The sequence below is a fragment of the Alexandromys fortis genome, unplaced genomic scaffold (genome assembly GCF_014885135.2).
Source record: "Alexandromys fortis isolate MF-2015 unplaced genomic scaffold, M_Fortis_MF-2015_v1.1 scaffold_1, whole genome shotgun sequence".
Taxonomy (NCBI): domain Eukaryota; kingdom Metazoa; phylum Chordata; class Mammalia; order Rodentia; family Cricetidae; genus Alexandromys; species Alexandromys fortis.
This window is the reverse complement of record NW_026067927.1, coordinates 25,251,863-25,266,895: the sequence shown is the minus strand read 5'-3', so window position 1 is coordinate 25,266,895 and position 15,033 is coordinate 25,251,863. Positions and strand designations below refer to the sequence as shown.

The following is a 15,033-nucleotide window of genomic DNA, read 5'->3' as shown; positions in this document are numbered from 1 at the left end:
GACATTTGTGTTCTATTACATAGAAGAGAATTCTGAACCTCAGTTTGTACTGCAGCAGTTTTCTGTAGTTCCCCAGCACAACCCATGGGCAAAGGCTTTGCATTTCTCTCCAGCCTCAGATTTTCACTTAGAAATTTTTTTTTAAATTCTGAAGCGCCTCTTTTTTTTTTTTTTTTTTAAATATGACTTAAAAGTTGTTACAGGTCTATCAAAAAAAGTCTTATATTCTCATCCATGTATCATGTTAATGACCCCATGCAGATTATATGATAATATTAGTCTTGTTCTTACTGCTTAAACTGTTTAAGATCTTAAACTTAAGGGAAGTCTGCTTTTAGATTTGACAACTCAAAAATGCAAAACAAGACATTTTTAGAAAACCACAATTAGCCTTTTTAACACTAATTTTTTAAACTTTTCAGAGAAGAAATTTTATTTTGGGAGATGGGAAGATCACAGGTGATGTGATTTTTTTTTCCTATTAGATTTTCACAAACATTTAAATCAAACCTTTTCATTGAATAAGAAAGCCATTTTAAAAGGTAAGATGCTTAAGAAAAGGGTACCTAATGATGGAATTACAGTCTAATTTTCTGTAAATTTGAAATGTTTGATGGTGTGCATAAATCTAATAAATTTTGAGCATATAGGTAGTGTAATAATGGTTAATCAGGTCCTTTCAGTCAGTCTCTACTGTTTTTGACTCTTGGCTTCTTTGCTGTGTGACCTCAGGCAACTTGCTGAACATTTCTAGCTCATAAAAAACCATTACCCATAACACATCAGTGTTTAGAACCACAGTAAGTTCTTCAGGGAAAACTGAAATGATATCTGAAAAGTTATAGTTGCTGAACACCTCTGTTTGGCTGGGGTGCCAGGGCTGCAGAGGTGACACTGGTAAACAAGTTATTCCTGTGAATAGAACCTCTCTAGAATTGACAGCCAAAGCTGCTCTTGAACACAGCTCCACCTGTTCATTTACATGTTCCCCATGGCTGTAGTAGCAGAGTTGGAGAGTGGTGAAAAGCAGAAAGCATTTACTAACTAGTTGACCGCTCTCAGGAAAGGGCCTCGTGATTTTGGTCTGGACTAGAGTCTAGAAGATCAAATACTTCTCAGCTCCTGACCCCGAATCTTACCAAGGGCATCTGCAGAGGGGACTTCTACAGTAAAGCTAGTGGATTAGTTTTCAAAATGTATTATACAAAGAGAAATGGAGAACTTTTTATTTTGAAAAATAAGAGACGTTTAAATATAGAACTTAACTAACTTGAAAAAATTTAATGTATTTTCTTATCAAGCATCATTTGTTAGCTGAAGATAACACTTCAGAAAGCTTCTTGACAAGTCAGGAAAGTGAAAAATAAAGTTTAAATAGTTGTACCAGCTTCTTTATAGGCACCTTTTTGTGGTCTGAACCACACATGCTGTGGATGCTTACTTGGCAAATGTCTGAACTTGAATCTGGAACTAATTTGTATTTTTTATTAGCATTCCTGATAAGAAACAAAAACTTTAGCAATTATTGACAAGATTTTTTGGTAAAAAATGTAAATTTGGACAGATTTATTATAAATACACATCTTTGAGAAAAATAATTAGGCTATATTATAAAAATATTAAAAATGAGATAGTCATGTTTTGCTAAAATGTTTTCTTTTTTCGTATTGTTTAATTTTTTGATAATTTTGGTATAAATTAAAAAAATATTTATTTATTTATTTATTTATTTATTTATTTATTTATTATGTATATAATATTCTGTCTGTGTGCCTGTAGGCCAGAAGAGGGTATCAGATCTCATTTCATATGGTTGTGAGCCACCATGTGGTTGCTGGGGATTGAACTCAAGACCTTTGGAAGAGCAGGCAATGCTCTTAACCGCTGAGCCATCTCTCCAGCCCATAAATTTTTATATTTAGCTCCTAACCACTATAAATTAACCTAAATATAGTCAAAATATTTTGTATAGAATTACAAAAACAAAATACCTCCCAGCTTTGCTTTCTTTTTGACAGATGAACACCGTTTACTTATTGGTAAAAGTTACAGAAGCAGAGATTTATTGACCACAAAGCATTATTTTTACATTAAAGTATATAATTAATATATTGTTAAATAGATGCTAGATATCTTTTATCTGAAATGCTTAGGGCCAGAAACATTTCAGATTTTGGATTGTAGGATATTTGTATGTGTTTGTGTAATATATACATATATAAAATGAGATATCTTTGAGATGGAACTCAAGTGTAAACAGGAAATTCATTCAGGTTTCGTATATGCCTTACACGTACACCCCGAAAGTAATTTTATGACCTACTTTTAGTATGCCTACATTTTGAATATGACCTGTCACGTGTGTTGAGGTAGAATTTGTCACTAATGGTTTCATTAGTTTCAGTTTAGAGTTGTTCAGACTGTGATATCTATATTCACTGTCTTTTAATTTTATTATTTTAATAAGTAGAATCAGTTTATGGTTGGGTGATTTGCTGTTGATACAGCACAGCACTAGATACTCTTACGCTTTAGATACTTTTCACAGCAGGAGAGATGCTGGTGCTGGGGGGAGGTTGTGCTTCCAGTGCGTGAGTAGACATTGCTGTGACCCTTGAGGCCAGTGAGGTACTGCAGAAAGCCTCGTCTCCTCTGTTGTGTTCTTTGTAGTTAAGAATGCTGGTAGACTTATGCCATTACCAGTATTTCAGCTGTATTTGGTACATGGCTGTGTTGAAATTTCTGTTGATACATCCAGGAGCACTCTTCATCCTTCAAGAAGAAATGGTTCTTTTGTTCTGTTTTTGAGATACGGTCTCAGCATGTAGCCCAAACTGGCCTCATTAAAGGTCCTTGTACTTCAGTTTCCTGAATGCTGGGATAACAGGCATCCATTACTATTATGTTCTGGCAAGAAACCGTGTTTTGTTTTAAACATGAGTATTATACTTGCTTTTGTTTACCTTTACAAAAAAAAAAAACAGAGAAAATGTCTGCTCCTTTTGCCTAAAGTGCTTTTTATTTATTTGGTTTTTGGAGACAGAGTCTCTCTCTCTCTCTCTCTCTCTCTCTCTCTCTCTCTCTCTCTCTCTCTCTCTCTCGCGCGCGCGCGCGCGCGCGCTCTCTCTCGCGCTCTCTCTCTCGCTCTCTCTCTCGCTCTCGCTCTCTCGCTCTCTCGCTCTCTCGCTCTGCGGTTTTGGAGCCTGTCCTGGAACTAGCTCTGTAGACCAGAGATCCGCCTGCCTCTGCCTCCTGAGTGCTGGAATTACAGACATGTACTATAATGCTGAGCTCCAACCTAAAATTTTGTAAAAGCTAAATCTAGACAAGAATTAAGTGTTGAGGTAGATAATACAGCTTGCAGGCCAAACAATCAAATCTGACACTGTTGCAACCAGTGTTCTTACTCTTGTAACTCTGAAGGTTTGTCTGTCTAAGATCATTCTAAAGCTCTGGGGTTAATGCCAATATCCCCAAAATTGTGTGTGTGTGTGTGTGTGTGCGCGCGCGTGCGCGCGCACGCGCGCATGTGCTCAATAAGACTGATGATCCATAATAGAATAGCATTCACTCAGATAGACATTAGTGTTAGTGAGAAAAATTAGGCTTTTCTTTCATCTTTTCTTCCTTTGCTATTCTCTGTCTTTGTTTTAGTTAGATACTTAGCTTTTTGATATTACTTGCCTTTGAAAAAAAGCCACTAATACCTTTCTTTTTTCTTTATAGGTATTGCTTTCACCGACTTACCGGTAAGACATAATTTCTTGAAAGATGTTTTTTATTTTATTTAAAAGAAATACAAGAAACTAGAAGTAGACATGTAGAGCAGTCTCGCTTATAAGTATATGTGTTATGCATCAAATAGAGGGTCCTTCTCTGCTCACCCTGGAGCATCAGAAAGAAGTTAAGCTCTAAATTGCATGGCATCCTGTTGTATGACATAAAATTATCCAAAATATTCTTCTGATTGTTTGTGGATTAGGCCTGTGGCCTTCTTTGTAAGAAGCACTCGTTTACACTGGGGTATACCCCTAGCCCTAAAACACTCTTGTTACTGTGCATTCATTTAAAATGTTATGTTTGAAGATGTCAGCGGAGGGTTGTACAATTGTTGAAATAGGAAGCGGCGGGGCTGCGTCCCCAACACCCCAGCCGCTTGGCTAGCTCACGCCCGAAATAACAACACACAAACTGTATTCATTTAAAGAACTGCTTGGCCCATGAACTCTAACCCTTACAGGCTAATTCTCGCACCTGGACTAGCCCATTTCTAATGATGTTTGTAAGCACCCCAAGGTGCGCTTACCGGGAAGATTCTAGCCTACATCCATCTTCATCGCGTGTGCCTCAGAGAGCAGAGCTATCGCGTCTACCCAGGAGAGCTGAGCATGGCGTCTCTGCTCCAGCAGAGCTGTCGGGTCTCTCTGGGAGCAGAGCAGAGTCTGACCTCACTTCCTCTTCCGCCCAGAATTCTATTCTGTTTACTCCTCCCATCTATGTTCCAAGCTGAGGCCAAGCAGTTGGTTTATTATAACTTAACCAATGAAATCAACAGATTGATATATGACACTCCCACATCATACAATTGTAACTGTTCATTCATCTAGGAATATTGGAAACCTGCTGTGCGTTTGGTGTCTTATGACAGCCAAATTAGAAAGTAAGCACATGCAAAATAGTGAATTGTGACATTTTAAAGGAATTTATGTACTTTGGAGAGACATAGGACATGCTAAAGGCCAGACAGAGTCATAGAAACTGCCCACTTTTCTCCGAGTGGGGCTTGAGCAGAGACTTTTCACAGAGTAAGTCAGTGGGTGTGTAGGGCAAGAGGATTTCAGACAGCAAGGAGGAAAGTGGTCAGGCAGAGTCCAAGACAGGATTTAGGAGCTAACGAGATGGCTCTCCAATCAAAAATACATGCTGTTCTTCCAGAGAATTAGAATTCAGCTCCTAGCACCCATGCCAGGCAGCTGATAACTACCTGTACTTCTAGCTGCAGGGCATCTGACACACTCTTCTGGCCTCTGTAATATCGTATTCCTCTACATACACACAAATAAATAATCTTTTAAAGAAAAGGAAAGAACTTGATTTTAAGATTGTAGGGCTGAGGAACTGAGGGAATGGATGGTGGCGATAGGCCTGCTTTTAGTCCTATCTAAAGCAGAAAAGTTTTCTTTGTTTGTATCAGAGGATCAAACTGTAGGTTCTTGTGCTTGGTAGGGAAAAGCTTTAGCACTGAGCTATACCCAGCACTTGTGTTTTATTTTTAGGACAGGCACTCTCTATGTTGTTCCATCTGCCCCTAAACTGAGCAATCGCTCAAGCAGCCCTTCTGCCATAGCCCTCCTAGAAGACTCCACACCTGGGTTTGTTGGAACATTTTGGGGGCAGAGTGAGTAATTTAGTTTGATGTAAGAGTCAAGGTCAAGTATACAGTTGGGATTGCAAGCTGGAATTAAGAAAATTGTCTGCTGTAAACTTGGGGGCCATTTGGCATTTAGGTGTCAAAGTCTTAAAGCTGGCTGTGAACAACGTGCAACTATGTGTTGACACAGAAGAGAAGTGGGCGGATTTCTAGGACATGGTAAGTTTAGGGGAAAATAAGGAACTATCAAAGAGAAATTGAGTAGTCGTCAGTGATGAATTAATACTGAAAGCCTGATGAAGATACAAATTAAGGAGGAGTTGTACTACTATTTTCTTGTTGGTAGATGGTAAAACATCACCATCACAGGTGACTCGTGGAAGAATTTGTTTTGACTTAAGTCCCAGAGGGTAAGAGTCTTATCATGGCAGGGAAGCCTGGCAGCAGGCATTATGACAGGAGCAGGAGATGGAGTGAGTGATCACATTCTCAACCACAAACCCGAAGTGGAGAGAACTTGGAGGTAGAGAGAGAGATTATTAATTCTCAGAGCTTGTCCTCCAGTGACATGTTTCCTCCTAAACTTCTCAAAATAATATCACGAGCTGGGGACCAAGTGTTGAAACGCCAAGCCCATGAGAGTCATCAACTATATCAGTGCTGTGATGTCTCCTGTCTGTGAGAACCCAGAGTAAATAAAAAATTGTGGATGACTTTGGTGATGGGGAAAGTAGAGATTTAGGGCAGTATCTGGTGGTGGAAAGCAGATGAGTAGGAAGAAAAAAAAAACATTGAGTTAGATTTAGCCGAATATTGTTAAGTGATTCACTAGAAAACAAAAAGTTGATATAATACAGAGAGGAAAACTAATATAATGGCCATATTCTTCAAAAGCAAGTGTGTAAGTGGAGGGGATTTGCTTTTAAATAGAGCATTTATGGGAGTGACAAGCAAAGTATACAGGTGCAAATTATTTTGTGTGGGAGCGTATACATACGTGGTGAGGGTGGCACACACCAAAGGAGAAGATCAGGAGTCCTCTATTGTTCTCACCCCTTCCCACAAGGGAGCTGTTAGGATGCAGCAACACCCCAGCACTGACATCACAGGCACACACAACCGTGTCCGACTTTTACATGGGTGCTGGGGACTTGAACTCAGTTACTCTTGATTTCACAGCAAGTTCACTTACCCACTGAGCTATGTCCCAGACCCTGCAGGTAAATTCTAGAAGGTAAGATGATGGCATCCTTAACTATTGCGGGGTCTGTCATCAAGAGACTCCTTTGCCTGGCGGTGGTGACACACACCTTTAAATCCAGCCCTAGGGAGATAGTGGTAGGCGGATCTCTGTGATTTCGAGGACAGCCTGGTTTACAGAGCGAGTTCTTGGACAGATTCCAAAGCTACATAGAAATTCTGTCTCAAAACAAAACAAAAAACCTCCCAAGCTTCACTTGGAATTAGTTACAGGGTTTTGTTACAGGGAATTTTGCTTGTTAGGCTCTAAGCATGTTATACCCTGTCCTCAGGTGGACTGTGCTGTAATGGTTCTCCTCAGCTCTTTGTCGGGCAGTTCAGTAGTGATAATTTAACAAGGCATACCTGGTTTTAGGCGTGTGTGTGTGTGTCTGCCCGTCTAGTGGTTTTCTTTCCCACTTTGTTGTATGGATCTCCCCCCCCCCCCCCACCTTCCCACACACATTTATAGGGAATCAGTGGCCACTTTATTGTTACTGAGCAAGGTAGTTATGGTGGTAATTCGTACCAGTTTCCTTTATAGCATCTCTAGGGGTCTTCTGCATGTTGCACTTCACTTTTCAACTGCAAGATAAAAGAAAAGCTAGTCTTTCCCTTAAAAGGGGTTGCAGAAAATACTTATTTTCCTTACCTATAGTTTCTTCTGAGTTAGTTGGAGCATTGAATCCCGAGGCCATGTATTTGCAAAAAGCCTTAATTCTCCTTGACTGCCTTGTGCCATTCATTGGTCATATGTGCTCATACAGCTCTGACAGCATCACATCTTTAGTTGTTGTTTGAGATAGTGTTTCACTCTGGAGCCCCAGTTGGGCTGGTACCTACTGTGATCCTTTCCCAGCCTCCCGAGTGTTACGCCTAAACCTTAAACTTTTTAATAAAAATACTTTTTCTTCCTCAATTCACTTCTGTTTGAGAAATATTTTAAACTTTAAACAAATAATTCAGTTTGAAATCGGGTACATACTCCTGGTGTCATTAGCTGTTCTCATTTAAGGTTTATTTTTAGTTTTATATGTACTCATGTTTTACCTGCATCTCTCTCCACACCACATGCATGCTTAGTGCCCATATATGTAACTCATATATGAACCCCAGGATCTGGAGTTACAGGCAGCTGTGGACTGCGCGTTGCTTCTGGAGCCTGAATGTGGGTCATCTGCAAGGTCAACAAGTGCTGTTAACTGAGCCATCCTCTAGTCCCGTTTGTATTTAGAACAATGATGCTTTCCAAGTCTACAAGCTGGTAGCACAGATACATTATTTGCTTTTTTTTTTGAAGAAATATTTAAAATATAACAAAACTTCAGTTGTTAAGTATGAATTTGAACATGTACATTAGTAGAAATAGTTTTTTCTATTCTGAACAAGACATAAAATTGTTGTGTCTGAATAGTCAAGGATGATAGTTTTTGAAGGAGTTTCCTGCCATGTGTATTCTAAATACATGTGACTGCATGTAAACCACAAAACTATTTAAGCTTGTAGTTTTTGTACTGAAATTACAGAACTATCTTGCCCTCCATTGATGTCTTTATTGTCTCTGATCCCTTACATATTTTTGTTTGAAAAATATCTAGTAATTCTGTGATGGTTTTAATGAAAAGTTTACCATGTAAGAAGTAAAGAGACAAGATTTTTTTTTCCTTTTACGTGGTGTTATTAACAAGCTGTGCTATTGGTCTCAGGCTTTCTGACTGGTGAAAAGAGAAGATTGTATTGTGTGACCGGCCTGCTCTAGCTTTAATTTTTTAATTCATTCTGCTGATTATTAAAAGTTAAAGCTAGGCATGATAGATCACACCTGTAATCTTAGCACTTTGAAGGCTGAGACAGGAAAAGTGTCATGAGTTGTGTGAGACTCTTGTTTTGATAACATGCATAACCATATCTTCCCACCAAAAGAATCAATACTTTGTCTTACTAGATATCTTAATAATCTAATAAGATTTCATTATTTATTTTGACATACTATTTTATTTCTGTTTTGTGTTACTTATTGAACAGTTATTTTTAAATATTTAGTCTGCTATAAAATCTCTTTCTGCACACATTTTATTCCCCTTTAATATTTACCTTGTTTTGTTGTGAAAATGCTTGTGATAACTACTGTTGAAAATAATAAAGAAACAAGGCACAAATCCAAGTACTAAAGGCATGGGAAGGTTTGGAGTCTCAGAATAAAGATAGAGCTTGATCTTGTATTGTTTGCCTCTGTTCTGTCTTTGCTTGCTAATAGTAGAGCAACCCTGAGCAATTGTTTAACTTGTACATCTGTGAAGTGGCAACAAGTACCTCACAGTCGATTTTAATGAGTGGACCTGAGATTTAATGAACACTCAGTGTGTGATCTCTTTTTGGGTGCAGCAGTGGACTAATCACAGCAAAAGAAGAAAATCCTGACTTTTTTATGTGTGTATTTGAAGCTACTACTTTTTAGATTTTATTTTTTTTTTCAGATTAAAATCTTAGGGTATTTTTGAACACATTTCAGTTTGAATATTCATATTTGTCTCTTCCTTTGAAATTGTAATTTGAGCTTTTATTTTGCATTAAGAATCCTCTAAATTGGAACAGTAGAAGATTAGATTGGCCCCTGTTCAAGGGTGACACATAAATTCACAAAACGTTGCATTTTTTTTTTTTAAAAGAAAGAAAATCCCCATGATGACACTATGTCTTACTTAAAGCAAGTTTTACCACTGACTTTATAAAGGCGGGCTTCCAAGTGTGCTGTTGATGATTGTAGTAGACTATAAATGGTATTTTCTTTGAACTAGCTGTAATGTACATTTTGTAGACATGTAGCTTATATAAAAGCTGGGATAAACCTGAGTTGTGTGTTAATCCTAAAGCTTTGTAACTGTTATATGATGTTTTAAGAGCATGGGTTAGATTTTTCTTATATTAGACATATAGTGCTACATGGATTATGCAACAGGGTCTCATAATCATTCATGTGAATATCTTAGTTGTTTACACTTTCTTAATGATTAGAGTTTAGAAAATAGCAGTTTTTGTACAACACATAATATCTTGTTTTAGTTGTCTTCCACTAATACTTTGATTGAGATTTAAAAATATTCATGAAGTAAATTTATGGTTCTATTCTTGCATTGCAAAGAAAATGAAGTCTTTAGTGTATAATCAATAGATATTTAAAGAAATATGTTGTCTTACAGCCAAATTTGTATCCTACTGTGGGGCTTCAGACACCAGGAGAAGTGGTTGATGCCAATTTTGGGCAACATCCTTTTGTATTTGATATAGAAGACTACATGCGAGAATGGAGAACCAAAATACAGGCCCAGATAGACCGGTTTCCTATTGGGGATCGAGAAGGAGAATGGCAGACCATGATACAAAAGTAAGAGCAAGGAAATTTGAATGCACAGAATGTAAACACTGAGTGTTTATAAGGCAAATTATTCCTTTTTAAATTAAAGATATGTATCTAGAAGTCTAGGTTAAATCCTAATCATTTGTGTGTACTACTGATTGTATTTTAATCTCTCAAAAAGTAGTTTGACAGTTGAAATAAAATGATTTAAGGCACATAGAGAATTGTATTTGTTTGACTTAATTGGATGGAGGAAATAGTGATGCTTGTTCATTTACTTTGTTAACCTTAGTAATATTACTGAGCGAATTCTGTAGATTATACGTCAAATTTCTAATAATGTTGGCAAAAAAGATAGGTTTTAAAGGTGTGACCTAGATGTTATGTTTTGGGTTCTGTGATTTAGGAACATGACCTCGAGCACCTTCCTTAGCAGTAGTTCAGGTACAGTGGGGGAAAGAGAATGGCTGCTTGATGCTCACTCTCAATGTGGAGAGGTATGGGAGTATAGTCAGAATGCGCATACACCGTTTCCAAGGGTGAATTGTGTGGGTTCTCTCTCTGTGAGAGTGTCAGCAGGGGCCTCTAATTATTGGAGTGAGCTCCTTTTCTTTTTATTTAGCATTTAAATTCAGAAAGACTATAATTGTTCCTATTCAAGAATCTAACTATAGACCTCTACCTGAAAGGCTTTAAAATTTGGGTAAGAAAGATGGCTCCACCAAGATGGCTAAAGTTACCTTGCTCCTGAGCCTTTCCACCTGAGTTCTATTACTGCAACCCACATACTCTGAGAGACCCACTCCTCCAAGTTGTCTTCTGACCTCCACATGCGTGCCATTATGAGTGTACACGCCACCAAATAAATTAAAAAAGTAAATGTAATTTTAAAAATAAAAAAAGTTTTAGTAACTATTTTTAATGCTATTTTTTATATAAGTTACCATTAGACACTTAGGATAAGATAAAGGGAAGAAGACCAAGGAACAATTGACTGTGGAGTTAGCCCAAGTGCAGCATAAATACTTTGAATTCATTAATAATAATGGAGGATGCCAGCAGCAGAGAAGAAAGTAAGTGTTAAATCTGTTACTAGGAAGAGCTTTTCAGTGGCTTTATATATTTGATTTATGTTGTAGAATTTCATAAGAAACAGCAAGAAACTGAATTTCTATGTCGGTCAGCTTTTTTAGACTATACATCTGTCGAGAAGTCCAGAGACACTGTCTGGTTATCATTAGGAGTAAGTGACAGTTGTTAAAACGTGAAGTAGATAGTACACATACAAAACTTAAATACCATTAGGTTAAAATCATTGTGATTGTATAATCTAGGCCAAGAAAATAGCTTTAGATGGCATCATTGTGACATGGTTGCAAAAGTGTATTTTTAATTGCTTTAAAGGTTCTTCAGTTTACAATTCTAAGAAAATCTTTTGGGGTTTTATTTAAAGACAGTGGTTGGAGGCAACAGATTTTTGATTAATGTTGTATTACCAGTTTGCTAACTATTTGTGGCTTTTTAAAACATAGGATTGTTGTCTTAGAAATGTATTGTTTGTAAACTGCAAATTAATTTTCTGTTCAAAATCAAGTTGATTGCAAGATTGATTCCTTATTGTTTAATGACCCCTTGTGGGTTTATTCTGAACATTTCTCTCTCTGGGCTAACATCAGTCTCTCTTCAAACTTTGAGATCCCATCTTATTGGATTAATGAGTACAGAAAGTATTTGGGCCTCCAGAACACCAGGAATTAATCAGTTATCTCAAAATTGGGTGTTTTACACCTAACTAATATATTATTGGGATATCTATATTTAAGGTGAGGTAGAAATTACCATTAGTAGGATTAGATAACAGGAAAATGAATTAGGAGCCAGGGGAGAAGAAGAATCCAAGAATAAAAAAAAAAAAAGATGAGTTAATGCCTTTGGTCTTATTTTAAATTATCTTTTAGACTATCTATAACTTATATTAAATTTGAAAGTCATAGAACCTGGCTTTAAGGAAATAGATTAACTTTGTAATACCAGATTAGACTTAGTTAAACAAAGCTTGTTGTCTAAAACATGTATTCTCCCGACTAAAAGATATGTTTTTTTTTCTTTGTTTTTCCTTTTAAGAATGGTTTCATCTTATTTAGTCCACCATGGGTACTGTGCCACAGCAGAGGCCTTTGCCAGATCTACAGACCAGACTGTTCTAGAAGAATTAGCTTCCATTAAGAATAGACAAAGTAAGAACATCATGGTGCACAGCAAATACTTGTTTTTAAATTTTAAGTTTGGTTGCTTTACCTTGTAGAAATTTTATTCTTTTTAATTAAAAATTTCATGAATATATTGTTTTAAAGTGGATGCCTTCGGATTTATTTTTATTTACTTTTTGAATGTTTTTGTTTTGTGCCGGGGATGAGGAGTTCTTCTGTTTGAGACAGGGTCTCATATAGACCAGGGTGACCTTGAGCCTCATTCTTGTGTCACGCTCATTGACAGTTTTGAAGTTTTTAAAGAAAAACTTACACTGGAGTTTTAAATATAGAAATAATCTTGTAGAACTTTAGAAAGAAATGCCTTTATCATATTTTCATGATTGCTTTCCTGTGGTTGGGATTGAGGTTGTCAATACAGCCCAGTGCTCTGAGTTTGCTGTCAGACCTGGTAGGTGGAGGGTGGGGTGGGACAACTCTTTTAAGCTTCTTAAAATAGGAAGCATTTGATATAAAGAAAGTTTTCTTTTGTTGCTTTGGTGACAGTCTTGATGGTGACAATATATAAAAGAATGTTTCTCTTTGAAAGAAATTTAAATATCTTCTAATTTTCTCTGAAATTTAAGGTGGTATTGGTTTTAAGTATTTATTGCTTAGGGCCTTGAGCTGGCCAGCGCTGGTATTGTTTTAACCAGGACAAAGCATGCTGACAATAGATGTAAGTTAGTCATCAGAGGAGGTTTCACCCGATAGGCAAGAGTAGAAAGATGAAACAGAGCAAACCGGTAACAGTTGGAGCATGCTGTAGTACGTGTTATATTGCTTTTTCTCACTGCCGCAGTACACTCTCCTGCAGAGGAGGTCACTTACTTGAGTATTCCATGTCCTCAGTGTCTAATATAGCAAAGTTCTGATCTTTTCAAAGTCTTGGTGTTCCAGTAGTCTTCTAAATTCTACTGTTAGAAAATAGAGTACTTCTCAATGGGTATTTTTCCTATAATACTTACATCCCCATTCATGATATTTAAAGTAGTGTCTGAAGATATTTGTTTTTCTAATTTTTAATGACTGAAATTTTTCCTTGGATTCCCTAATCTAAACTTAAAAGGTTTAAAAAGAGAGTTTAACAATAATTATTTTAGAGGTTTTCACTGTTACTTTTTTTCTGGAGTGATACAAGGATTTTTCTGCTTTTGTAAGAGTTAATATTTTGCTTTCTTTTCTGAATAGGAATTCAGAAGTTGGTGTTAGCAGGACGAATGGGAGAAGCCATTGAAACAACACAACAGTTATACCCAAGTTTACTTGAAAGAAATCCCAATCTCCTTTTCACATTAAAGTGAGTTTTAGTAAAATGTTACACATTAAATATTGTGTTACACATATTAAGTAGCTAAAATTATCTTTATGATTTGTGGTTTTGATATTTTATTTTGCTTTTTGCAGATATCTACATATACTTTTATAGTATAGAATGTTTAAATGATATTTTTAAAAATGTGGAGCTGGGCTGGAGAGATGACTCAGAGATTAAGAGCACTGGCTGCTGTTCTTCCAGAGGTCCTGAGTTCAATTTCCAGCAACCATATGGTGGCTCACAACCGTCTATAATGCATTCTGGTGCCCTCTTCTGGCCTGCATTGCAGGCATACATATAGGCAGAACACTGTATACATAATAAATAAGTAAACCTTAAATAAATAAAAATTTTAAAAAGATGTGGAGTTGTGGATGTGCAGCTCAGTGACAGGGCAGGTGCTCAGCATGTGTGAACAAATGCAGAGTGCTTTGCGTTGACACCTTTAAGCACGTGATACTTTGCTTTTATCATTCATCCACTCTCTCACTTAAAATGTGAATGTTTTAACTTAGAAGACAGTGATCTCAGTTTTCTCCTGGTACCCGAGTAACTTAATGACTATATATTGAAAATTTATAGTAAAATATACCTTTTTACCCATTCTTAATGTGCGTTACTATATGTTTAAGTATGCTTATGCTTTGTACATCCTGCCATTAAACACCCTGCTTGCTAACCAAGAGCCCTCATACAGTATTGGTTGTTTTGTGGCCTGCTTAGTCATTTAGCGTAATATCCTTAAGTTTTGTCTATATTGTCGCATGTGCCAGAATTTACCTGTGAAGGCTGGGGATCGCCCCATTGTGTGGATGGACTGTGTGTTGTTTGTTCTTCTGTTTGCTGATGGGTGCTGGGGTTGCTTTTGTCTCTCTGCCATTGTGAGTAATTCTGCTGTACACATAGGTTTATGAGTATCTACTGAAGTCCTAGCTTTCAATTCTTTTTTACTCACAAATAGAATTGCTGGCTGATGGTTGTGCTTAACATCGTAAGGACCTCCTGTACTGTTCTTCTTGGTGAATCCTTTGATTTACTGTAGAAGGTTTTCAGTCTTTACACATCATCAACACTTGTTTTCTGCTTTGTAGGTTATAGACATCCTAATTTGGCATTAAAATTTTTTTGATGATTCTCTGTTGTTTAAGAAAGATGGACGTGTGGGGCCTGGGGGTACATGCCTATAATCCTGCACTCATAAGACAAAAGTAGGTAGATCTCTGAGACTTCAAAACCAGTCTGGTGTTCACATAACAAGTTTCAGGCCAGCCTGGACTACAAAGTATGACTCTTTCAGAAAGAAAGTTGGATGTTACTGAACTTAGGATTTCAATCTTTCAAGCAGTAGAAAGTCTTTGTTTTTTTTTTTTTTTTAGATATTTATTATGTATACAATATTCTGTCTGTGTGTATCTCTGCAGGCCAGAAGGGGGCACTAGGCCTCATTATAGATGGTTGTGAGCCACCATGTGGTTGCTGGGAATTGAACTCAGGACCT

General features: G+C 37.1%; 1 protein-coding gene and 1 pseudogene across 2 annotated transcripts in view; both read left to right on the top strand.

Annotated features, from left to right (window-relative positions):
- Ranbp9 (RAN binding protein 9) overlaps positions 1–15,033 on the top strand; it is a 79,709-nt gene that overhangs the window by 45,806 nt on the left and 18,870 nt on the right. The window contains exons 5-9 of one of the 2 annotated variants that reach the window (XM_050143554.1): positions 486–542; positions 3,727–3,749; positions 9,811–9,995; positions 12,093–12,205; positions 13,409–13,517. In XM_050143554.1, the coding sequence (XP_049999511.1) occupies positions 486–542; positions 3,727–3,749; positions 9,811–9,995; positions 12,093–12,205; positions 13,409–13,517 (487 nt within the window). The remainder of the gene's footprint in view (positions 1–485; positions 543–3,726; positions 3,750–9,810; positions 9,996–12,092; positions 12,206–13,408; positions 13,518–15,033) is intronic. The other variant, XM_050143555.1, reaches the window with a different exon arrangement.
- LOC126503082 (uncharacterized) lies at positions 9,169–9,269 on the top strand (annotated as a pseudogene).